This window comes from Mobula birostris, chromosome 1, assembly GCF_030028105.1.
Source record: "Mobula birostris isolate sMobBir1 chromosome 1, sMobBir1.hap1, whole genome shotgun sequence".
Classification (NCBI taxonomy): domain Eukaryota; kingdom Metazoa; phylum Chordata; class Chondrichthyes; order Myliobatiformes; family Myliobatidae; genus Mobula; species Mobula birostris.
This window is the reverse complement of record NC_092370.1, coordinates 116,778,679-116,805,808: the sequence shown is the minus strand read 5'-3', so window position 1 is coordinate 116,805,808 and position 27,130 is coordinate 116,778,679. Positions and strand designations below refer to the sequence as shown.

At 40.4% G+C, this 27,130-nt stretch overlaps 1 protein-coding gene across 1 annotated transcript in view; it reads right to left on the bottom strand.

Moving 5' to 3' along the window:
- The window catches only part of emc2 (ER membrane protein complex subunit 2), a 150,119-nt gene that overhangs the window by 5,362 nt on the left and 117,627 nt on the right, over nucleotides 1-27,130 (bottom strand). Inside the window, exons 9-10 of the mRNA XM_072260810.1 lie at nucleotides 25,483-25,593; nucleotides 23,676-23,780 (exon numbers count right to left, since the gene is read on the bottom strand). Coding sequence (XP_072116911.1) covers nucleotides 23,676-23,780; nucleotides 25,483-25,593 — 216 coding nt within the window. The remainder of the gene's footprint in view (nucleotides 1-23,675; nucleotides 23,781-25,482; nucleotides 25,594-27,130) is intronic.

Below are 27,130 nucleotides of genomic sequence, written 5' to 3'. Positions count from 1 at the left end.
GCCTTTCTGAAGAAACACTAAGGCCATGTGTGCTTTTGCAGGTGAGCTGTGGAGAACAGGGGAATTCCCTTTGCAGCCTTGGCTGACATTTACCCCTCAATTCACAGAGATGGAACACAGACTGTTGATCACTTTTCTTAATGTGATCTTGCTGTGCCAAGTCAGATGATAAAAGTTTACCACATAGGACTCTGTCAATTGATTATTCATGTTTGCAGCTACTTAGAATATTTCCATTTCCTATTCTGCAGCCTTGAAGGTCCTGGCTTCAACACTCATGAGGAATTCTGCATCAAGACCCTTTCAAGCAAGTGCTCCACTTCCCAATACTGGTGGGAAAGAAACAAACAACTCCACCTCTCCCAGTTATTTTTCCACTGATTAAGACATCTCTACCTTTCCCAGGTTACTGAGCTCTCTGCCAAGGAAAGTGGATGCTTCTTTTGCACTTTGATCATTTTATACTCCTCAATCACACATACCTCCAAGTCTTCTGTGCCCGAGGGACATTCTCTCCTCTTATTGCAGCTTTTCACCCCAACAACATTCTTGTAAGTTTTCTCTGCACCTTCTCTAATTCAATTACATACATCCTCTTTGTAGGACTGTGTACAGACCAGAACTTGTTAACACACCAGTCGAGCTTGATGCTGACTAGTGCTGTGTTCAGTTCCAGATCAGCTCCTCCCTTGTGTTCTCCTGCTGATAGAGACTACCCTGAATGGCACTTTAACTACTATCTGCCATCCCTTACTTTCAGGGGTCATACAGTCCTAACAATCTGACCATTCATTTAGTATTCTCTTGTCTGGACTGACCTTATTAACTGCCTCCATCCTTCTCCAGCTTTCCTGCTTCCTACATTAATACAGTGCCCACTTTCCAAAATGCCATCTATCAGTTCATGTGTGCTTTGACACAGGTTCACGTTGGAAAGGTGATGAAGAAATGCAAGGCTTTCTCTTCACAGATTAAACGTTGCATGACTACAGTAACATATTCCACTAATAAACACTGTGGGTGATTTTGGTTCACAATCAGGACTTGAAACTTCAGCATTTCAAGAAAAGCCAGCAGGGAACATACAAATTTGAAACGGGGTCAGTCTCAGCTTATTATCCTGACACTCCTGGCCTTACCTGCAAACACACTTGTCTTATCTCTGTCATGTACACTAATAAAAAGAGGTTAAGTGCATCTTTCCAGTGTAGTGTACCCCAACCCAATCACAGCTCTGTTCACTGGTGCTCCCCAAGTACAGTCACTGTGTTTCCTTGACCCATATCAATGCCACTGTTGACAATGAGTCAGATGCCGATTGACCACTGGCCAATCTCACTTGTGAGAGCCTTGTTGTTTTCACCAACCCCCTGCTGAGCAAGCAACCTACTGAGCCGAGCAGTGGACTACAAAACTGTTAGCATAGCAGCAGAGTACCTCAAAGGCACTTGAAGTTTGAGAAGTCTATAGTGTACCATTTTTTTTAAACAAATGCATCACATGGTCAGGTGCAATTTAATGTGCGCAAACAAAAAAAATCCTGCATCTGTACAGTGACCCTCTGGAAGCACATTAAAAAAAATGATTTTAAAATTAGTAGAAATTGATTCACAGCAATTGGTGAGAACTCAGTGGTATTGTTTCCGGGTAGTACTTGGTTGATTTTTGTCACATTTACTGAGATTCAGTGAAAAACTTGCACACCGTCTATGCAGATAATTCCAAACATAAATACATCAAGGCAGTACAAAGGGAAAAGCACTAAGAGAATGCAGAATATAGTGTTATAGTAACATGGAATGTGCAGGACAGGCAAACAACAAGGCAACAGGGCCATGGCAAAGTAGGCTGTGAGGTCAAGTGTTCATCTTTTTGTATAAGAGAGTTTTACAAAAGCAGGAAAGGCTCAATATTTCCAAAGCAGTAAAGGTTAAGATTTGAACAGTTTGTAAGCTGTTTACAGCAAGTAGATACATACTCCTTTAAGGAACAAAAATGTAGCTGAGAAGTAACCTAGCCATGGCGAGACAGAGATGTTGAGATTAGATCAAAGGCAAAGGCTCAGAATGTTGCGTAAAGAACCATGGACTATGAGAACTTCTGATTTCAGCAAAGGAGGAAATAGAATCAGAAAGTAACCACCAAGATAAAGAGCACAACACTTGTGTAGTACTAAAATATTTATTGGTGTTGATAGCTGACAGCTTCCCAAGGAACATGCTGTGATTGGCAAGAGGTAGCAGTGTACCTTGTTCTCCAAAATTCCATGGATCCTGAAATGATTCCAACAGAACCAAAAGAAATGCAACCCAACCCATCTGAGGAAGACAGAAAAGATGGATACCACAGAAAGCACAAACAAAATGCTGGAGGAACTCAGCAGGCCGGGCAGCACCTATGGAAAAGAGTAAACTGTCAATGATTTACTCGTGTTTGTGAAGCCACAGACAATTAAGCCTGATATCAGTGGGGAAAATTCAAGAACCTATTCTTAAGCGGGTTGGAAAGAAGAAGATGGGATTGTAAAAATAAATATGAATCTATGAAAGGTAAATAATGCTTGCCAAATCTGTCTAAAGCTTTTGAGGTAGTAACTTTCAGGGGAGGTAAAAGGAAAGGAGTGAATGTGAAGTGTTTGGCTCAATAGTAGAAAATAGTGGCAGTGCAGGCAGAGAAACATCGGGGGGTAAGGGAAAAGAAAGTGGAAAAGTCATTACCAGAAGGAGATATCAATGTTCTTGCCATCAGGTTGGAGGCGACCCAGGCAAAATAAGAGGTGTTGCCTCTCAACCCAAAAGAACGGCCTCATCGTGGCAGAGGAGGAGACCATGGCCCGACATGTCCGAATGGGAATGCAGATAGGAATAAAAATGGTTGGCCGCCAGGAAATTCTACTTCTGGCATATGGAACGGAGGTGCTCAACTAAACAGTCCTCCAACTTGCATCAGATCTCACCAATGTAGAGGAGGCCACATCAGGTGCACTGGATACAACAGACGGCCACAAAAAAAACCACATATGAAGTGTTGCCATTCCAGGAAGGATTGCTTGGGGCCGTGAATGGAGGTGAGGGAGGAGGCGAATGGGTAGGCGTAGCATTTCTTTTGCTTGCAGGGATATTTGCAAGGAAGGAGATTGGTGGGGTGGGATGAATGAACAAGGAAATCATGGACAGAGCGATCCTTGCAGAAAACAGTGGAGATACTGCTGAAGATGGCAGAAGGTGTGAAGAATGACGTGATGGATGTAGAGGTTCATGGGGTGGTAGGATAGAAGAAACTCTATCTCTGTTAAGACAGCGAAAATAAGGGTTGAGCACAGATGTCCAGGGAATGGAGATGCGAATGAGGACAGTATCAATCTCTTCCTCCACAATGTTACTCTGGATTTCCACCATCTGCAGAATCTCGTGTTTATGAATGGACAAGCAAACAGCAGATGGAATACAAGGTGGAAAAATGAGATCATCCACAGGCAGAAGAAAAGTGGAGTACTTTTTTTAAATAGTGGGAAACTGAAAAGTGTTCAGAGAGACCTAGGTCTCGTTGTGCATGAAACATTTAAGTTATTATACAGGTACAGGAAACGATTAGAAGGCAAATGGTGTGTTGATCTTTATTGCAAGAGGGTTTGAGTGCAAAAGCACAGACGTCATTCTGCAATTATGTAGAAACCTGGTGAGATCACATCTGGAATAATACGTACAGGGCGGGTGTCACCACTTCAGGGGAGTTTACATAATAAAGAGCACAGATTGATTCCTGGGCATGGAGGAGACATGGATTGCTGTGGACTGATAAATGTTTGTACACTATATTATGGGACTCAAAACATTTGGGGTTAGTGCTGGAAAGTAGTACTGAGGTAAAAGATCAAGCTAATGGAGCTAAAAGGGGCTGAGCAGCCTATCACCTACTTCTGTTGCTCAGTTTCATACCCAAAGCAGAATCAAGGCTAAGTGTTATGAAAAACTATGACAACTCACCCTCATCTGTGCCCCTCATAACTTCATAAACTTCTATAAGGTCACCCCTATGCTATGCTCTAGGTTTAAAAATAACAAGACCATCCAGATTCTTCTTATAACTCAAGCGCTACAGTCCCAGAAACATTCTCATGAATCTTTTATGAATCCTTTCCAGCTTAAAGATTTCTGCTGCACACAATACTCCAAATGCAGTCTCATCAAAATCTTGTACAGTTGTAACAAGACTTTCCACTCCTTGTATTCGGAGCCCTGGCAATGAAGGAAAGCATTCCATTTGAAGAGTGCAGAATGGCCCTCAGCCTCTATTCAATAGGTACATTTAATTTCAGAGAAATGTATACAATATACATCTTGAAATTCTTTTTCTTCGGAAATATCCATGAAAACAGAGGAGTGCCCCAAAGAATGAATGACAGTTAAAGATTAGAACTCCAAAGCACCCCCCCCCCCAGCTCCTCACTCCCACGCACAAGCAACAGCCAAGTAACAGTCCCCCCTCCCCCACCGGCAAGAAAGCATCAGCGCCCTGCACCAAGCACTCAAACATGCAGCAAAGCATCAATAAAGACACAGACTTGCATTACCCCAGAGTACTTGTTCACCTGGTAATTTGACATACCACAGGCTCTCTCTCTCTCTCTCTCCCCCTCTAATAAGGGAAAAAAAGGTGTCCCGTTTCAGAGCAAGAGGGGCGACGTAACAAATGACACACTGATATATGATGTTACGATTCTGTTACATCGCCTCTTCCGAGCTCTGCTCCCAGAGAATCAGCCCCGGAAAGCCTCAGGTCTCTGGATACACAGCTCCCAATATTCTTTGTTCTCCCGCGATGTCTCAATCAGGGGCACTGGCTTTGAGTCAGCCTGTCTCCAGAGCCATGAAAATCCAGCACCCTGAGGTGCACTAGTCTTCCAGGCCATGTCCTTGGGATATCAAAAAGCAGCCTGAGAGCGTGTCACTAGAAATCAGAAGAATGAGGGGTGACCTCATTGAAACCTATCGAATGGTGAAAGGCCTCAATAGAGTGATCATGGAGAGGATGTTTCCTATGGTGGGAGAGTCTAAGACCAGAGGACACAGCCTCAGAATAGAGGGGCATCCTTTTATAAAGGAGATGAGGAGGAATTTCTTTAGCCAGAGAATGGTAAATCTGTGGAATTCTTTGCCACAGGCAGCAGTGGAGGCCAAGTCTTTATGTATTTTTAAGGCAGAGGTTGATAGATTCTTGATTGGTCAGGGCATGAAGGGATACAGGAAGAAGGCAGGAGATTGGGGCTGAGAGGAAAATTGGATCAGCCATGATGAAATGGCAGAGCAGACTCGAGGGCCAGATGGCCGAATTCTGCTTCTATACCTTATGGTCTTAATCATCATCTTCACCCTGTTACTGTGTCACCATTTTAACATAACTATATACTGTACCACTGGATCTGTTTTACAACACACTCCGGATCTTTACCATATTTGTCCTAGTTAAATTCTATTTGCTATTCCTTGGCCCACCTTCCCAGTTGATCTCGATCCTGTTGAAATTTTAGATAACCTCTTTACTGTCCACTATACATACTGCCAATTTTCATAGAAACAGAAACACAGAAAACCTACAGCACAATACAGGCCCTTCGGTCCACAAAGTTGTGCCGAACATGTCCCTACCGTAGAAATTACCAGGCTTACCCATAGTCCTCTATTTTTCTGAGCTCCGTATACCTCTCCAAAAGTGACTTAAAAGACCCTATCGTATCTGCCTCCACCACCATTGCCAGCAGCCCATCCTACGCACTCACCACTCTCTGAGTAAAAAAATTACCCCGACAGCTCCTCTGTACCTAGTCCCCAGCACTTTAAACCTGTGTCCTCTTGTGACAACCATTTCAGCCCTGGGAAAAGGCCTCCAACTATCCACATGATCAATGCCTCTCATCATCTTATACACCTCTATCAGGTCACCTCTCATCCTCCGCTGCTCCAAGGAGAAAAGGCCGAGTTCACTCAAACTATTCTCATAAGGCATGCTCCCCAATCCAGGCAACATCCTTGTAAATCTCCTCTGCACCCTTTCTATGGCTTCCACATCCCTCCTGCAGTGAAGCGACCAGAACTGAACACAGTACTCCAAGTGGGGTCTAACCAGGGTCCTATATAGCTACAACATTACCTCTTGGCTCCTAAATTCAATTCCATGATTGATGAAGGCCAATACATAATACGCTTTCTTAGCCACAGAGTCAACCTGCGCAGCTGCTTTGAGTGTCCTAAGGACTTGGACCCCAAGGTCTCTCTGATCCTCCACACTGCCAAGAGTCTTACCATTAATACTATATTCTGCCATCATATTTGACCTACCAAAATGAACCATTTCACACTTATCTGGGTTGAACTTCATCTGCCACTTCTCAGCCCAGTTTTGCATACTATCAATGTCCCGCTGTAACTTCTGACAGCCCTCCACACTATCCACAACACCTCCACCCTTTGTGTCATCAGCAAACTTACTAACCCATCCCTCCACTTCCTCATCCAGGTCATTTATAAAAATCACAAAGAGTAAGGGTCCCAGAACCGATCCCTGAGGCTCACCACTGGTCACCGACCTCCATGCAGAATATGAACCATCTACAACCACTCTTTGCCTTCTGTGGGCAAGCCAGTTCTGGGTCCACAAAGCAATGTCCCCTTGGATCCCATGCTTCCTTACTTTCTCAATAAGCCTTGCATGGGGTACCTTATCAAATGCCTTGCTGAAATCCATATACTCTACATCTACAGCTCTACCTTCATCAATGTGTTTAGTCACATCCTCAAAAAATTCAATCAGGCTGGTAAGGCACGACCTGCCCTTGACAACTGCAAATTTACAAACCAATGTCATTAGGAAATTTAGCAAGCTTACTCCCAATTCTTCTAACACATCTGTTGTAAAACGTAAGTGCCTTGATACCACACACTCATTGCAGTTTACCAGATCCATGTTACAGTCCTACAGACACTAGTGCCTGGCAAATGACACCTCATCAAATGTCATTATGTTCCAGGCTGAAAAGGTAAGTGTATCTCCAGATAAACCTAGCTTGTGTAATCTTCATGTATAACTAAGAAGTGCATGAATCAATGTTTGGTGGGCTCTAAAGACAGGTTTGGGGATTTGTAATCACCTATCCCTGGTTTAATTGTCTTGCTTCACTGTAAAGCTGGCGTTCCTTCATTACCTTTCTGACCTTTCTAATATGTCCACACTAGAGGCACAAAAGGCACAAACACACAAGCATACTTAAATTGGAATTGCACATTTCTATAAAAACTGAAATTTTTGGCCTATTTATTTGATTGAATTACAGTCACTTTAAATGGTTGCAATTATATTTGAAAGCATATGAAAATCTGTGCATTTAATGCCATTTTAATACCAGTTTGAATGAAAGCAAAACCATGCCTCTCTTCAATCCTAATCAGATTAGCAAAAATGTAACTAGTTTCTTTTTAAAAATGTTGAAGTAAGCATTGAAAGATTTTTCAAATCATAGATCTGTAACTCCCATCTTATTATGCTTTGTATTATTGATTCCTTCCCTCTGCAAAAAAGAAACTGTGTTCTATTCCAACTCATATTAACAACAAAATTATACTCAACTTTATCATTTCCCGATTGGTGTTGCAACCATTTCCAGAAATCAATTTCTGAATATGCTTCATTGCAGTCAACATTATAATACAAATTCCTGACCAGATCTGTGTTACAGACAGTCCCATGGAAGCAAAGCTCAAGTAATGGGCCATGCAGGGACATAAACACCAGCTGTTGTCCCACAGCTGAACTCCGTCCACCTCTGACCCTTGATCCCCTTACCTCGACACACGCCTGAATAGCTTGTTAAGTGCGTCTCCCTGGAGTGGGAATGGTAATCACCAGGTAGCATTGGCACTGAGGTTATAATGACCAAATCCTTTGCAGGAGTCAAACCTTTGTTGCAATCAATCAGTGTGTCGTGTCCAGCTGTGTCTTTAAGTCAAAGGAGACGATGGTTTCAAAGAAACTGAAAACTAGGGTGGGCCCAAATAGCAGAGGAACATGCCCTTTAATTTTCATTTGACAGTAGGTGTAGGCACCTTTCACAACTTGGTTCCCATAACTAGTCTGAGCGATAAAAGCTTTCAAATGAGGCTAGAAGCTGTAAAGGAGATTGCTCATTTGCTCCTTTCCCCAGCTGATAAAGAAAGTTACATTTGTGCTGAAGGAGAACAGAAGCTCTTTCTTTACTGGTCTCCATTCCCATGCAAACCAAAACAGTCCTAATCAGATGCCGGGGGAGTTCCAGTCCCTTAAGGAACAGCTTTGATGCAGCCTGCGTTTTAATTTGGCTACAGATGTCAGTTCTTGGGAACCTAGAGATAAAAATCACAGATGCTAGAATGCAACCAGGAATGCTGACCTCCAAACTGGCATTAGAAGTGAGAAGAGTTTCAGAAATTATTTGACAAGTAAAACACTCCCAGATTTCTAACATTATAGGCAGCTAATTTCCAAAAGGGTTATTATTACTTCACTGAACAGCTAAGCTGACTCCAGCAGAATACTATATTGACATGTGATTAAGCAGTGTTCAAATGCATAGATTAGCACCTTTAAACTTTTGACTCTGAGAAGAACAACCATGTACGTCTTTTACTAGGATTAATTTTTTTTACACCAGGAATTGCTAAGGTAACATGCTCTGGCAACACAAGTCAAGCAGCAGATCCGAAGTGAGGATCACAATGTGAAGTGCTTGGTGTTAGTTATGAGTCAGCTATTTGGCCTGGGTAAACCATTGCATTGATTACCATGTAGTTCCTCTAATGTTAAATAGGTAACTAGGAAAATATTACCCCTTTATAAGCAGCTATGTCTACTTGCAAACTGACCTGTGGTCTGGTAAATATGAACTGCTTAGCTATAATTTGCTTTGACCTTAAATTTAAACACCTTCTCAAAATCTAACAGTTTCAAGACACCAACAATGGGTACAATTACAATGTTTCTCTCATGGGAGGGAAACAGGACTCAAGCAACCAGGAATCTCTGATGTTTGGAATGCTGCTGGGAGTCACATCTGAGCCTGCAGCACTGTCTTTTCCTTCTGCACTAAGGATAAGGCAAAAAGACCTAACCACCAGATTGACTCCAGGATGAGGCAAGGGCATCCTCACCATCGACAAGGAATCAGAGAAAACCCCACACACCAACCTCGTGTGGTGCTGGGGCTGGAATACCACTAAATTATAAGGGACAATGACAATGACAATGCTGAGACAAAGCTATATCCACCAAAGTTCAGAACTAATAAACAGTCATCAAATAAATAATCCCATTTGTTTGAGATTTTCTTTGTCATTCTCTTCGGCAATATGGCTTGGTGTGTCCAGACTGCAGTAGGCAAAAACTTGTGATAGAACATTGAGGTGTGGTGCAACTACCGAACTATTGCTGTAATGATTTACCATCATAAATTTCAACCAATATAAACACCCACAAGACCATGCAATTTATAAACCAAGATAAGCTGCAAGGTGTCAAGAAACTAGGAAATGAAGACAATACATAAAACAGACACAGACACACAAGGCTGAGCCAACAATTATAAACTGTTGTTTGTTGGTAAATTACTGTGCAATAAATGTTACGATGAAAAATAAAAACAGCTAAGTATTATGCACATACTACCTGGACCATTTTCCAAAATAATGACTGATTACCCTATCATTCTAGAGTACTGAATGAACTGGAAGTAACAGCAATTCCAACCTTGTTTTTAATTATTATAAACCTTGTTTTATAATATTAATAGCTTAGCAATGTAATATAGTGAATTTTACCACAGTTCACTGATTGTTATAATTAGCAGGAATTTACTTGAGGAAAGCGCAGCCTAGGTAACAAACAGCACAGAGAGTTATTTTGCATGCATAATGCTCTCCAACTCAAGATTTGCAATACCATACATGAGTCAAAGTAACTAGTATCAAATCACTCAAAAATAAATGTCTACTTTGGAAAGATGCTGCTTCAGTTGGCCCTGCAGTTTGTGAAGTAGCTGCAAATCCCTTGTTTATATACTCATTAATAAGCATCAGGTAAGAAGCCTAGTACGTTGAAGAATTCAGACTTTTGATGGAAAATCCATATATGGTGAAATTAAAGAACTAATCTGCAGTAAAAACATATGGCACCAATCTCTGGAATTCCTGTTTCTATCATTCTACTTCTCCAACCTTTAAGATGTTTCTTAAAACCCAACCCCTTGATCAAGCATTGGTTAATTGTCCTAAAGTTTTATCATGTGGCTTGTACCAAATGTTGGTTGAAAATTGAAAAGATTTCTGTACTTCATTTTAGCCACCTTCTTAAGAAAGAAACAATTTCTGAATTGGGCCACCTTTTACCTATTAGATATCTTAGTCATTTATATCCTAGATGGCTGGCCATTATAGACCCACCTCTGCTAAAATTGTGATGACTCAAGCACAAATAATAAAAATCAGGACCAAGATCATTTATGGTTAGTGGGATGTGCATTAAAAGGAAGCAAAATGCATTCAAATGTGAGCATTCCAGTAAGCTGTGCACTAAACATCAGTCTGGACTGGATGAACTGTGAGGGATAGAAAAGTCTATGTGAAGCCAGAAACTTGAGTACGTCACAGATGCCAAATGCAGAAATTCTCCTGGATGTCACAATTACTTATTAATTTCATTTTACTGTGATTATTAATCATTATAAATAAAACACAAATTTTAAAATAAAATTGGAGAATACAAGGCCATGCTATTTTATTAATTAAAACTTATGCCTTTTATTGAAAACAGATGTACAGCATGGTTTAGTCATCAGTTAATAGTAGAGTCCTTACAATTAAAGTATTTAACGAGTCAAATAGAATTTAATTGTCTCACCATCATTTTGAAATTATGTTTGATAATGCTCCTGTGAAGTCACAAGAGAGATCTGACTGCATTAAAAGCTTTGTAAATGCAAGTTGCTGTGTTATTACAAGCCATTTTTAGCCTATTTATTTTTCCCATACTCTAATGTTAACATTCCCAAATAACCACCTTGTCTTGCCCCTCCCCATCTCTACTGTGAATCCTCCAAAGATGCAGACATGCCTCCAATTCTGGCTTTGAGAACATCCCTGAATTTAATTCATCCACCATTGATGGATATGCTTTCAAGTTGAGAACATTGTAAGCTCACGAATTCCTCTCTAAACATCTCCATCATTATAACCCTCTTTTCAGGTTTAATACGCCTTCCTTTTATGATCCGGTTTTGAGGATCTCCAAGTTCATAGAGTTACACAGACCCTTTGGCCAAACTAGTCCATGCCAACCAAGATGCCCATCTATGCTAATACTACTTGTCCACATTAGACCTGTATCCCTCTTTGCTATCCTAGCTAAGTATCTGTCCAAATGTCTGAAACGTTTTAATTGCATCTGCCTCTACTACCTCCTCTGACAGCTCATTCCAGATAACCGCCAACTTCTATGTGGAAAAATGTACCTGCCATATCCCTTTTAAATTCTCCCCACTCACCTCAAACCTGTGCCCTCTAGTTCCTGACTGCACTGCCCTGGGAAAAAGATTACTTCCATCCTGTCTATGGCCATCATAATTGTAGCTTTTCCTGTTTCAATGTGCGCAAGTTGAACAAAGAATTAAATTTTCCCCCAGGGTTACCAGAAATGACGAGCTTAACTGCTAGACAAAAGGAAACCAATAGTTTTGGAATCATTTGAAATCTGTATTTGTCTTTCTGGATGTAAAGCTGCTTGATGCGTTTGTTCCAGCATCTGCGCTCTTATCATTTCTATGGTTCACTGTCATCCTAATACAAGTTCGTATGTCTGCCAGCAATGTTGGAGGCAGATGAAATTCTAGGTCAAAAGTTAGTTGTCTTCTAAATCAGAGAGAAGAGTTAGATGATACAACAAAATTAAATATATTCTTTTCTAACTGTTAGCAGACACACTGTGAATTTTGTTTCCATCTCTCACTTCCAGCATTTCTAAACATTTTACATTCAATTTTAATGGATTACTTTGAATATAACTTCAGAAAACTAAAATAAAATAAAAAGTATCGAGAACAAGCATACCCTGAAGAAGGGTCTCAGCCAAAAACATCAACTGTTTACTCTTTTCCGTAGATGCTGCCTGACCTGCTGAGTTCATCCAGCAATTTGTGTGTGTTGCTATAGAACAAGTAGCCAGATAAAGAGGTTGATGCAGGTACAATGGCAACAGTTAAAAAATCACTTGGAGAGGAAAGGATATGGGGAAAATGGGACGAGCTTAGATGATTGTCGTGGACAAGTTGGATGGAAGGATTTGTTTCCATGTTGTTTTACACTATGACTCTAAGTCACTTGTAACATTATTTTTTGATTAATACACTATTGTTAAATGAAAAAAATGATACAGCTTAAAATCATGGTAATATCTGTTGAACTCTATCATGGAAACAGTGGCATGCTTTAGGTTTAAGAAACACCCCATCCTGATTTGAATATTAATGAAGCTACGTAAAACAAAAGAAAATTTGCTAAATATTTTAAGGGAGAGAAACAATTTACAGACCCAATGGATTGGACTGCTTCCACGTGTACTGTAAATTTACATTACTAAGCAAATGGAAACACACTGAAGACACATGCACTGATGAACAGGTGGTAATGTACACGGTCTGTACACTGGAGCTCATGGGTCCAACAACATGTGCAGTGCTTAGATTAGATCAGTCCTGTCTAGCACTCTTTAAATAAATGTGCTAATGCTAAATGACAGCCCTATCACTACACTCAAATCCTTGCTGAATGTTTCCCAGATTTATGTAAATATTAGGCAGATATTTTACCCTCAGCCTGAGTGCAGCCTTGTACAGAAACTTAAAGAAACAAACCATGCCATCCTTTCTAAGTAGGAGGATTACCAGCTCCCATATGGTTTGTGTCAAGATCTATCCCCCAGAGTTTCTGCACACAAGGTCCAATTTCTGGTCCAGGGCCAAGTTCAATGATCTCAACGCACTAACAGTGAAAGCTTCATCATGGAGTTTAGTAAATCTATCAGAGATATGAACCCAAAGTGGCTGCTGTTAGAATTATACCTCAGACAATTCTAGGAACAGAAAGACAAATATGGGAATATTGGAAACACTCAGTACAGGCAGAATCAGTTGACAGAAAGAAGGGTAGACTAACATGTGTCAGAGTCAAATAGTCATCACTCCCAGATGTTAAACCTGCCTTCATCCCTCCAAGGTGAGGATCAGACTTGGGTGTTGTTCCCATAGTCAAAAACTTCAGCAGCCCCAGGTCTCACACTGGGAAATAGGGTGTGTCTGATGACTGTAAGAGGCAATAACGACAAGCAGAATTACATGGACTCACAGCACATGAAGTGGGCATTCATTTAAAAGAGCTCATTGCTTTACATGCCATTCACTTCATATCATCCTATCAGCACCACCTTTCTTTTCTTCCTCATTTACTGATCCAGTTCTCCATTAGACACATTTCTGCTATTCACCTCAACTAATCTCCGAGGTGTTCTGCCCACTTTCTGAGTAAAGAGATTTCTCTTAAGTTCAGTGCTGTTTAGCTTGTATATATGGCTCTTAGGGCATATTTTGGACTTATGGAATATAGCAAATATTAATTTCAACAGCAATCAGCCTTCAGATCTGAATGGGGATTGCAGATTGAATTTAAAATGCAGCTCAAAACAAAGGTGTTCTTGGAGCTACAGATTGGGGTCAATTGCAAACCAGGAAACCCTCACTGACCTGCAATGTCTGCATATGCAGCTCACAGCTAGCAGTGATTAACATTTAATTTAGGGTGCCTTGAGTGTTGGTGTGAAGATCTAGGTATTTTAATCAAAGGAAACAGTATGAATGCATTGTAACTATAGAACTGTCCTGCTGTTACCTTTGATCTTTAGTATATAAAATGTGATGTAATGTTGGGTCACGGAGTCTCTACTGAGAATGTCTCCAATGATACATACTGGTGCTGAATAAAGAATTCTGTATCACCCACTTCAACGTCTCTTCGGTGACTTCAACCACAGTTACAATGGCCCTCAAATTTGGGCTTCTTAATGTGGAATGATCCTCTGTATTACTATTACATGACTTCTGAATTTTAAAGATCTCCATTAGCTCATCCTCAGACTCCTCCATTCTTGAGAAAACAAGGTTCCAGTCATTCCTGACAGTTCTAAGTAATAGGATAGAACAAAGTATGGGCTTGATGACGCAGTAAATACCAGCCAAGGTAAAATAAAACACACAGGTATGGAATCCTCGGCATTATTAAGTTCAGTCACTATGAATTAGCATTATATTGCAATATATCTGCACAACGCTGAGTTCCTTTAGAAGTTTGTTTCTTTCTTTAGATTCCAGCATCTCCAGACTCATGTCCTGAATTTCCTTCCCAGATCCAAGAGCATTTAGAATGCATTTCTATTTAACAGGAATGACCAAAAATCCTGAAGCTGCTTCGGGAGCAATCAAATGTTGGAAGGCCTTGGGAGAGACAGAACCTTTGGGATTTGACTAGATAGTGCCAAGTTACCCTACTATCTACATTTGACATGCTCTTTGAGTGTCAAAATTCTGGAGACATTTGTTATATTCAGGATTAATCCACTGAATCCAGGCATTGTTTCACTTTCTCATTGAACATGTAGCCTGTTCCGATACTTCTTAAAGGATTACTTTTGGCACCTTCCATGAAACCTCCCAGTTTTAGTCCTGAATGCAGTAAAATGAAGGTTTGTCCACATACATCTATTTGCCTTGGCACTTCTATGCACACCAACACCTCAAAAAAGCTTCAACGTTTATCCATAACCATGCTCTAGGCACACTGATCTCTTCCGTGCAGCGGTCCTCACAGAGCAGGACAGCTCACTGGTTCAATCTCTGGAATTTTCTCTCCGCTCTGAATTCAGCAAAGTGACCCACTCTAGAAATTTGACACGTGACAGTTTTTAAGAAGTTGATCAAAAGTCCTCCAATGAAATTGAGGAAAGCTCATTAGCAGTGCACCTGCCTTGTTTCTTTAAAAAAGCCCAGTAATTTGTTATAAAATATTGCCCCAGGAAAAATGGATTGTTAGCCTGACCTGAAGAATCTGATGATTTAAAGAATTAGTTTGGAATATTATGATTCCCTAATGCATTTCCTCAGAAAAAGCAATACTAAGGATATAAAAGGCATGACCACTTCAACTAAATAGTTGTTCACCAGGTCATACAGATGCAGGAAAGAGCAGTAAAGCAACGTCTTGTTGACTCAAATACAACTCATTTGAAAACATTTATTCTCCTCTGAGCTACTGCCACTTGTATACATTCATACTTTATAGCATGCCTCTGATGTGATTTATTGTTATGAGCATGAAGTTAATTTAACACAGTATCAGTAATAATAAAGTCCTTATGTTGATATAACTGATTGGTTTATGATAAATTTAATTATTATGATTATACAATGGTTGACAAAGGCTCTGTTAAGCTCAGCCAGCATATTATAAATGATGTAATTTCACTGCGGCAGCACTCTGGCAGACTCAAAATTCTTTCTCATGTTCAAACTGGAATGTGGAGAAGAGAAATCTCTGCTTTGGTCAAGTAGCTGGCTTGTGGTTAAACTGCTTTACATCCTCACAAATCACTATATCATAATTCATCTCATCAGTATCGCATTAAGTTAAACATAATACCAGTTCTTCATCTCTGAGCTCCCCGAAAACGGTGAAAAGGGATCAAATGTTAACATAATGCCCTTGAAGAACAAGAAGAAACTGTAGTATCAGATTCAGAAATAAATCGGAGTGATAAAAAGTGATCTTGTCAAGTACAGATTGTGCAAGTACTATGATCCATACCTGCGGCATTCTGGAATGACCAAGTGGAGCACATATGCAATGGTCGCTTTTGAAACCATCTTTCTCAATGCTCTAAATGGAGAAAGTCAAACTGTAGAAATCCATTGGAAACACTGCCCCCATAATTATTTCAGTACAACTGGACAAGGTGAAATAGTCAGAAGCAATTATATTTTGAGCTCTCTTGTGGATTTTGGCATGAGAGAGTTTTGCGGAGACAAAAGATTTGTAATTTTCTTGAAGGATTTCGGGTTCCTTGCATCACTCTGATTACAATGAACATCTGTAATAGCAATTAGTCTGTACTGCTGCCAAAGTCAATTCAACTTCAAAACAAACTAACAACCACAAAAGATAGATCCAATTTAACTTCACGTGTATGCAGTCCTTCTGTTTGTTATAGAAAATTTATAACATTGTAAAATAGCACCAAAAGACCCCAATAAATGTGCACCTACAAATACTGTACTAATTTAATACGTAAACATCCCAAATGTTATTGCTCTCACCAGGAGCAATGCACTCAGCTGCCAAAATCATAGATTACTTGGCATGGAAACAGGTCCTTCAGACAACTCATCCATGTTGAGCAGGGTGCCTTTCTGAGCTGTTTGCGTACATTTGGTCTAACTCCATCCAAACCTTTCCATGAACCTGGACAAATGCATTTTAAACACTGTAATCGTATCTGCCTCCACCGGCTTCTCTGGCAGCTCATTTCACATATCCAACACCCTCTGTGTGAGATAATGCCACTCATGCTCTCTTTGAATCTTTTTTTCTTATGAAACCTATGCCCTCTTGTTTTAGACTCCCTTACTTCTCTGCTGAATCCCGCCACTCCTCCACACTCACTTGCTCCTGGAACCAATCTGGTAAATCTACTCTGCACCTGACATCCATGTTAAAATGCAATGCCCCTAAACAGACACAGTTCTCAAGCTGAGATCAAATTACAATCTGTCAATAATTGTTATAAAAATATTCAAAGATACCTATAAGAAGTATTCACCCTCCCTTGGAAGTTTTCATGTTTTACTGTTTTACAACATTGAACCACAGTAGATTTAATTTGGCTTTTTTGACAATGATCAACAGAAAAAGGTTCTTTTATGTCAAAGTGAAAACAGATCTCTACTAAGTGGTCTAAATTAATTACAAATATAAAACACAAAATCATTGATTGCTTAAATATTCACCCCCCCCTTTCATATGACATGCCACATCATCTCTGGTGCAACCAATTGGTTTTAGAAGTCACGTAATTGGTTAAATGGGGATCACCTGCGGCAGTCAAGGTATTTCAATTTATTGTAGTAAAAATACACCTGTATCTGGAAGGCCCAACTGCTGGTGAGTCAGTATCCTGACAAAATCTACACCATGAAGACAAAAGAACACTCCAAGCAACTCCACAAAAAGATTATTGAAAAGCACAAGTCAGAAGATAGATACAAGAAAATTTCCAAGTCACTGAATATCCCTTGGAGAACAGTTAAGTCAATTATCAAGAAATAGAAACAATATGGTGCTGCTATAAATCTGCCTAGAGCAGGCCGTGCTCAAAAACTGAGTGACTGTGCAAGAAGGGGACTAGTGAGGAAGGCCACCAAGAGACCTATAACAACTCTGGAGGAGTTACAAGCTTTAGAGTGACAAAGAGAAAGCTACTGTTGGGAAAAAAAACTCTCATGAAATCTCAGCTAGAGTTTGCCAGAAGGCATATGGGAGACTCTGAAGTCAGCTGGAAGAATTATTATCTATGGTCTGATAAAACCAAAATTGAGCTTTTTGGCCATCAGACTAAATGCTACACCGCACATCATCAAAAACACACCATCCTTACCATGAAGCATGGTGGTGGCTGCATCATGCTGTGGGGATGCTTCACTGCAGCAAGCCCTGGAAGGCTTGTGAAGGTAGAGGGTAAAATAAATGCAGCAAAATGCAAGGAAATCTTGGAGGAAAACCTGATGCAGTCTGCAGGAGAACTATGACTTGGGAGAAGATTTGCTTTCCAATGAGACAATGACCCCAAGCATAAAGCCAAAGCTACACAGGAATGGCTTTAAAAACAACAAAGTTAATGTCCTGGAGTGGCCAAGTCAGAGTCCAGACCTCAATTTAATTGAGAATTTGTGGCTGGGCTTGAAAAGGGCTGTACACTCATGATCCCCACATGCAATCTGAAAGAGCTTAAGCAGTTTTGTAAAGAATGGGGAAAAATTGCAGCTTCCAGACGTGCAAAGCTGATAAGAGACCTATCCACACAGACTCAAGGCTGTAATCACTGCCAAAGGTGCAGTTACTAAATACTGATGTAACGAGGGGTGAATACTTGTGCAATTATTTTGTGTTTTAAATTTGTAATTAATTTAGATTACTTTTCAGTGATCTGTTTTTACTTTGACACAAAGTAAAGATCTTTTCTGTTGATCAGTGTCAAAAAAGCCAGTGTGATTCTATGTTGTAAAATAATAAAACGTGAAAACTTCCAAGGAGGTTGGATACCTTTTATAGACACTGTATATATATTTTATTGAACTCCTGGCTCTGTGAAATACCAAAGGATTGCAGTTGTAGCAAGTTAAATGCGAGGCTATGTAGTATGCACACAGATCAAAAGTGGAGAAGTGTGAAAATTGATATTGCTAGATTTGGCAAGTCACATCAGACATGTGCAGTAAGAGGCCCAGAGAGTTTTATGTCCCATGTACCCATTGCAACTAAAGCTTGATTTGCATTGAGAGACTAGAGAGCCATGAAACTTGTTTGATCTTACTGAAGGTCATCCTGAGAGAAAATGTTTGCATACTGTTCTGTGACCGGTAGGTTCAAGATTCAAGTTTATTTGTCACAAGTAGATCAAAGCATAGTGAAATGTGATGTTTGTGTTAACAACCAACACACCTGAGGATATCTGGGAGGCAACCCACAAAGTCCCCAAAGCCTCCACACCCTTACTGCAGTGGGGTGACTAATTGCACACAATATTTCAAACCAAAGTTTTATGAAGCTACAAATTGACTTCCAAACCTTTACACTCAAAGCTCCAATCAACAAAAGTATACTGTCCTTTACTGCTCTAGCTACTTCTGTTGCCACTTTCAGGGAGCCATTTCTCTATCAAAATCTTCTACTGATCTTTATCCTGCTGCATACTGAGACAACCTTTCTCACTATCCACAAATCCACGATATTTTTTGGGTAACCTGGAAATTTATCAGTCTACCTGCATTTTCATCCAGATCATTTACATATACACTCAGTGACCACTTTATTATATACACCACTCGTTATTGCAAATATCTAATCAGTCAATCATGTGGCAGCAACTCAATGCATAAAAGTATGCAGACATGGTCAACAGGTTAGGTTGTTGTCAGATCAAACATCAAAATGGGCAAGAAATATGATCTAAGTGACTTTGAGCATGGAATGATTGTTGGTGCCAGACGGGGTGGTTTGAATATCTCAGAAACTGCTGATCTCCTGGGATTTTCAGGCAGAACAGTCTCTAGACTTTATAGGGAATGGTGTGGAAAAACAAAAAAAAACATCCAGTGAGCAGCAGTTCTGTGGACGAAAATGCCTTGTTAATGAGAAAGGTCAAAGAATGGACAGACTGGATCAAGCTGACAGAAAGTCGACAGTAACTCAAATAACCACAGGTTATAACACATCAAACCTTTAAGTGGATAGGGTACTACAGCAGAGATCACACGGGGTTCCATTCCTGCACCTAATAAAGTGGCCACAGAGGGTGTATCACAAACAACAGGCTTCAATACTGATCCCTCTGGAACACTATTGGTCACAGACCTCCTCAATCACTATCCTGCCTTCTATGATGAAACCAATTTTGTATCTTACTTACCAACACACCATGGATCCCACATGACAACAACCATGAGGTGCCTTGTCAAATCCTTTACTAAAGTCCATGTAGACTACATCCACTGCCTCAATCATCTTCATCACTTGCTCAAAAACACTCAAATCAAATTTGTGAGATGTAACCTCCCCTGTAAGAAGCAATGCTGACTTGCGCTAGTAAGCTTACTTTATTACCAATGTGAGTACATCCTGTCTCGCAGAATCTTCTCCAGTAATTTCTCTATGCCTGATATAAGGTTCACCAGTGTACAATTACCTAGCTTGTCCCTGTTACCCTTCCTAACAAGGGAATAATACTGACTGTTCTGTGGCTAAAGAAGATGCATAGATCTCTGTCAAGACTCAGCAATCTTCTGCCTTGCCTCCCTCAGTATCTTGGGATAGATTCCATCAGGATGAGGAAGAGCACACTGCATTAACATTGTGCCTGGGGGGAAAAGAAGAAGACGATGAGATGCAAGAGCATCTATGAGGTTAGCGTAGGTGAGTGCTTTAGCACCATGATCAACGTGACAGTGCACCCTGACACCTTCCTGATCATCGCATAGGACTATGACCAGGCCAGCTTAAAATCTTCTCTGACAAACTACTATCAATGTGGCACCTGTGGAAACAGAGGTGCCAACACATTCAATCACCGGTACATCACTGCTTACTGTGCCAACCACACTTTGGTAAGTCCAATCACCTGCTGTATTTCCACTCCAGGTAAAACAGACAGAGACTGAAGACCACAGCACCAGTGGTGAGCACCACAAAGGTATGGTCAAGGGAGAGAAGATGAGTGCTTCAGGGACCGTGGTTAAACGATGGACTGGATCATATTCCGAGATTCATCTTTGGATCTGAATTAATATGCAAGGGCCATCACAGTCTTCAAAACCTGCAAGGATGAGTGTATGCCATCAACTACATACCAAGATTTCCCAAATTAGAAGCCTTGGATGAACCAGGAAGTTCATAATCTGCTCAGGGCTAGATCTGTGGCGCTCAAGACCAGCGATCCAGGATCCTACAAGAAGTCAAGGTATGATCTACGGAAGCACATTGAAAGAGCGAAAAGGCAATTCCGTGTGAAATTTGAGGCGCTAGTGGGTGCACGACAGCTGTGGCGGGGTTGCATGTCATTGCTCCTTATAACGTGAAACCTAACAGCATAAACAGCACTGATGCTTCACTCCTTGATATGCTCAGTGCCTCTTAAATGTGATTTTAAAAGGAGAGTAACATGGTAGCTGTGTGAACCCCCACAGCATCTGGTGACACAGTGATCTCTGTCTCAAAGGCCGATGTCAGAAAACCCTCCCAAAGTATAAGGCCCCGACAGTGAACCTGCTGGTCAATTACTGAAAATCTTTACCGACCAGCTGGCTGGAGTGTTCAAAGTCATCTTCAACCTCTCACAGTTGCATTCTGAGGTTCCCTAGTGCTTCAGAAGGGAAGCAATCATACCAGTGCCCAAAAGAGAAGCGCGAGTTGCCACTGTAATGACGTGCTTCAAGGGGTCGAATTAACTCCTGCCTGAGCAAGGACCTGGACCCGCTGTATTTTACCACTGCAATAAACTTACAGCAGATGCAATCTCACTGACTCTCCAATCTGCTTTGGAGCACCTAGACAATAGCAAAGCTTATATCAAGCTGCTATTAATTGCCTACAGCTTAGCATTCAATACCATCATCCCCTCAGAATTAATTACAACCATCGGAATCTAGGCTTTTGTACCTCCTAATGCAAATGGATCTTTGACTTCCTCATCAGGAGAACACAGTCAGTATGGATTGATAACATCTCCTCACTGACAATCAAAACAGGTGCCTCTAAAGAATGTATGCTTAGCCCACTGCTCTACTCCCACTATACTCATGACTATATATAGCTAAATACAGATCAAACACCATTTCTAATTTCGCAGATGACACCGCTAATGTTGGTAAAATCTCAGATGGTGACAAGGAGGTATTCAGGAGAGAGATAGATTAGCTGGTTGAATGGTGTTGCAACAACAACTTCATGCTCAATGTCAACAAGAGCAAAAAATTGATTGGAATTGCAGGAAGGGGCAATTGGAAGTACATGCACCAGTCCTCAAAGAGGGATTAGTGATTGTAAGGGTGAGCAGCTTTAAGTTCCTAGCTGTCAAAATCTTTGATGATCTGATGTGCAATGTAATCATGAAGAAGGCATGCCAGTGGCCTAGTTCAATTGGAGTTTGAGGAGAGTTGATACATTATCAAATACTCTTGCAAACTTCTATAATTGGATTGGTTGCATCACAGCCTAGTATGGAGCCTCCGATGCACAGGTTTGCAGAATACTGCAGCTTGTTCCATCATGGGCATATTATTCCTCACCAATGAGGATATCTAAAAGAGGTGGTGTCTCAAGAAGGCAGCATCTATTATTAAGGAACTTAACACCAAGGACATGCCCTCTTCTGAGGGAGGAGATACCGGAGCCTGAAGAACCACACTCAATAATTCGGGAACAACTTCTTCCCTTCCATGATCAGATTTCTGAACAGTCCATGAACCATGAAGATTACCTCATTATTCTGTTTATATGTGTAGTGTATTTAATATTTCAGCAATATTTGAGTAATATTGTAAATATATTGTTTGATTAAGCATCCTTTGTTGTTTATATAATTCATTACAGGTTTTACATACGAATGAAGTACAAGTAGTGTTGCGTGAACATGAAGCAGGAACACTTAGAACAGAATCCAAAACCATCCTTGATTGCAGAACCCTTTAGGTTTCATAAGTGGAATCAAAAATAAGCAGATTCCATTTCAGCATATGCAGATAAATTGAAGAAATTGTCTGAGCATTTCTCTGACATTAAATGTACCTATTGTCTTTTCAGTGATGGGATTAATGATCTACTGAGAGATTGCTTAGTTTGTGAAATCTTACAAGAAAGCATTCAAAAACGGCTCCTAACTGAAGCACAACTTACATTTAAAAGAACAGTTGAAATCACTGCATCAATGGAAACAGTAGCCAGAGACACAATTGAGTTGCACTCAGGAATTGAAGTGTAAACAAAATTCAAAATATTTGGTAAAAATAACCAAGGCAAATGAAGGCTTTTATTAGAACTGCTATTCTCTGGTATACTTGAAACACACAGGGACAATCAGTTCTGAAAGTAAAACTGAGTATTTAGTAGTTAAGTGATAAGTCTACGAAGCTTTCCTATGAAACAGCCCTTCAGGAATGATAAAAGACTGAACCAGAAAGTTTTGGGGTTTGTAAATAATATTATGAAATGCATGTGAACAAAACAAAGGGAAAAATGAAACAAAAGTACATGGCAAGGCAAATGCACTCATCAATGAACCTTTGAAAGATCAGCCTGGCCTTGGAACCCACCTTTGAACTCTGCAAAGTCATTTCAATATGAAAATACTTCACTTGCCACTTCTAAAGGGCTTACTAGTGGGCCAATTCATCTACCAAGCATGCAGAACCTCAAGCTTTCTACAATTCTGTAAACAACACACGGTCCAACGATAGTCAACCCACACACTGTCAGAACCCTGGACTGCTAATTTCCTACTAGTACTTCTGCATTCCATTTTGGAGACCTTAAGAACATGCAAACCTCCTTCTTAGCATTTTACAAGACTGGAATGCCTCAACAGCTCCTAATAAGATTCTCAGAGACACTAGGTAAACCAAAGACAAAGTTGTATTCTATTTCAAATGATCAGCCATCTAGCAATGAACTTTTGCATAGCACACCATGTCCAATGTTTTAAATTCTGTCTACCTGATTTGTCTCCATCCCAACTAAGGTCCAAGTGAGCTTTAAAGTGGAAAAGCCATTTGCATTCTTACTCACCTGGTAAGCCTTGTTGATCTGCATTGCTGCCCAAGCAGCATACCTCAAGTTGTCCTTTTTGATTTTAGCATTTGCTTTAGGATTAGATGCAATGTGACTTGCAGACTACAAGGGAAAATTAAAAAACTGTTTCAGCTTCTTCCTGCATTAGTTGCATATTCTGCAAAGGAAATTACATTTAGCTATATCACTGGTCTGACCACCAGTGACAGCACCCAGTTCTTTGCATTATAATTTCAGGAAGATGTCAAGGCTTTGGAAGGGGTCCAGAAAAGATTTGCAATAGTAGTCCAGGAATGAGGGACTTTAATTCTGTAGATAGGCTGAAGAAGCTGTGATTGTTCTCCTTGAATAAGAAAGATTGTAAGACAATCAGATATTTAAAATCAAAGGTACAAAAAAAGAAAGTGGACTGGTGTGGGGGTCAGGAACTTGAAGACGTGGAATGGAGGTAATTAGCAGCACAACCAATGACAGCATGAAGAAAAATGGTTTTAATGGTCTGGAATGCATAGCCGGGGTGCAGTGGATGCAGATACAATTGATGCAGTCAGCAAGAGGTGGAAGAACTTGAAGATCTGAGGGGAGAGAGTAAGAAATGCTCTTATATTGTACACGTAAGAATTTGACAAGTAAATGGCCTCTTTCCCAGCTTGAACCATACTGTGGTAACCCATTACTATGAGTCAAGAGTGCACTTTGGTGCATTATGAATAGCTCCATGTATATATTGCCATAGCGCAACTGGACCTTCTGCTGCCCAGACCACAGAAATAACACAAACTGGTAAAAGCAGGAACTTAGTTCATTCAAAGACCATGAATCAAGATATATTTCAAAGTCTCCTAACATGAGCTAGTTGTTAACCACAAGAGATTCTACAGATGCTGGAAACCTTGAGCAACACTCAAAAACATGCAGGAGGAACTCAGTGGGTTAGCCAGCATCTATGGAGAGAATAAACAATGTTTTGGGCCAAGTCCCTTCACTAAGACTGGAAAGGAAGGGGGCAGGAGTCAGAATACAATGTTGGAGGAGGGAATGGGGCACAAGCTGGCAGGTAATTGGTGAGACTAGGTGAGCATAAAGATGTGTGGGTATGATAGGGGGAATGAAATAAGAAGCTGGGAAGGGATAGGTGGAAAAGGTAAAGGGCTGAAGAAGGAATCTAATAGGAGAGGACAGTAAATCATAGAAGAAAGGGAAGGAAGAGTGGAACTGGAGAAAGGTGATGGGCAGGTGAAGAGAAGAGGAGGGGTGAGGGCAACCCAGAAATTAGAGGAATTTATGTACATGCCATCAGGTTGAAAGCTATCCAAAAAGAATATGAGTGTTGTTCCTCCAACCTGAGTTTGACCTCATGAAGGAAGCGCAGGAGGCCATGGACAAGCATGTCAAAATGGGAATGGGAAGTTCAATTGAAAGGGAAGATTTAAGTGTAGTGTTCAAATGTGAAGCATTTTGATTTAGAAGATGGGAATTAACCGTTTCCACTGATAACACATCAGTCACCAGATGGCACAGCTTCAGCTGCATTTGCTTAACACTGCAAGCTGTGATCTGGCATGTGCTACCTGCAGGGATAATGGAAGCAGTTCCAACAGGAACTTCCACAAGATAAATGGATGAAGAGGAAAAGTTGGACGGCTTTGGGGAAGAACAGGACGAATTAGATCTCTAGGTAGGATGGATAGAGACTTCTGTGCTGTATATTGAAGATATTGTTACAAATGAAAAACAACCTAATTTTTTAATAGACATTATATGACTTCAGCTGTGATGATTCCCTTAATGAGCTTCAACTTACCATGTACAGCCCAAATAAGGCCCGCATGTTTCTGTTGTTTAGTTTCAGTGCTTGGGAAAAGTATTTGCGAGAGATTTCCAGGTTTTCAAATCCACCTTGAGTGTATTTCACCTGCAGAAAATGGAAATTTATAACAAGGAGCGCAGAGTGGGATTTCAATCAATGCAGTGTAAAACCACACACTGTGTAATCAGACTGAAACTAGTTCCTAATCATCAACTCAATGTCTTCTAAAGCATGTACTAAAAAAAAGTGTTGGGATTTCATAGACTCAGCATTACACAGGGCATTGGCCAATGTTAGATACAGTAATAATACTCCTCTCAATCCCCTATCTCATCTCTATTCTTTCAATGCTTTCTCTCCCATGTGGTTAGCTTGTCCTAAACTACGGCTGGTTTAATGTCTCACCTACAGTCTGGGGCTGAAATACCACGCTAGGACTTCTCTGTTACTTGTACTGGTGATTCCCCAATCAGAAAAGTAAAGCATCATACTGATAGCACTTTATTTTACTATTTTTCTGTACCTAGACACAGCAACGAGCATTTTCTTCCTTGTCTACTTGTTCTTTGGCAAATGTGTACTGAAGGCATAACCTTACATAGGCATTGTTTGTCACACAACAGTTTCACATGTAGATTGTGGATATCCAAATTAATCCCATTAAAAATAGCACACAAACAACTCCCCTGCCCCAAGTCCCAGAAGATTTTAAGTAGAGAACTTCTTAAGGGCCATAATTGGAGGTGAGCATCAGATCAAACATGGGTATTTTCGTTCTGTGAAAATCGAAGATTACTACAAGCTGCATACAGGAGTGCATTCAATCCTTCTAAACTCAACAATTATTCTCTTTCTAATACACATCACCACAAACACAAGTGCACTGAGAGGCTAGGGTATTGGTTGTCCCCACACATGAGAAAGAATGCCAAGGACTGAAGATTTACCGGAAAGATTCCAAAGACAAGGTTAGACTGAAGCTCCGAGCATTTTTCTCCTTGAGGAACACAAGGTTGAAAATACATGATAGAGATGCAGAACATTACAATGAAATGGGAGAAAATATATAATTTAATGATAGATCGAATTTTTAAAAACCTGCAGATGCTGCAAATCTGAAATAAAAACAGTGGTGAAAACATTGAACAGATTAGGCAGTGTCCTTTGAAGAGAAACAATGTTAAAGTTTCTGGTGGATGCCCTTTCATCAGAACTAGGAAAACAAAAAAAAAATGCAAGCATGTTTTAAGTTGCAGACTGGGGAGAAATAGAACAAACAAATGGCTAAGGGTACATCCACACTACGCCAGATAATTTTGAAAACGAAGCTTTTTTTCTTCGTTTTGACTTTCTGTCCACATTGAAACGGCGTTTTCATCCCCCGAAAACGGAGATTTTCAGAAACGATCTCCAGAGTGAATAAATCTGAAAGCGCCTAATATCCATTGTAGTGTGTACGGGGTAACCAGAGAGATTTAAAAACGCTGTCATGACAACACCACAACAACAATGCTTTTTCTGCTTCTGCTTGGTACTGCGCAAGCTGTTATAATGCACAGTCAGTGTGAACGGCATGAGAGTTAAACTGTAAAGTGAGTTTTTTTGACTATTTAAAAATGCTGTCATGATGTGCCGGAACAGA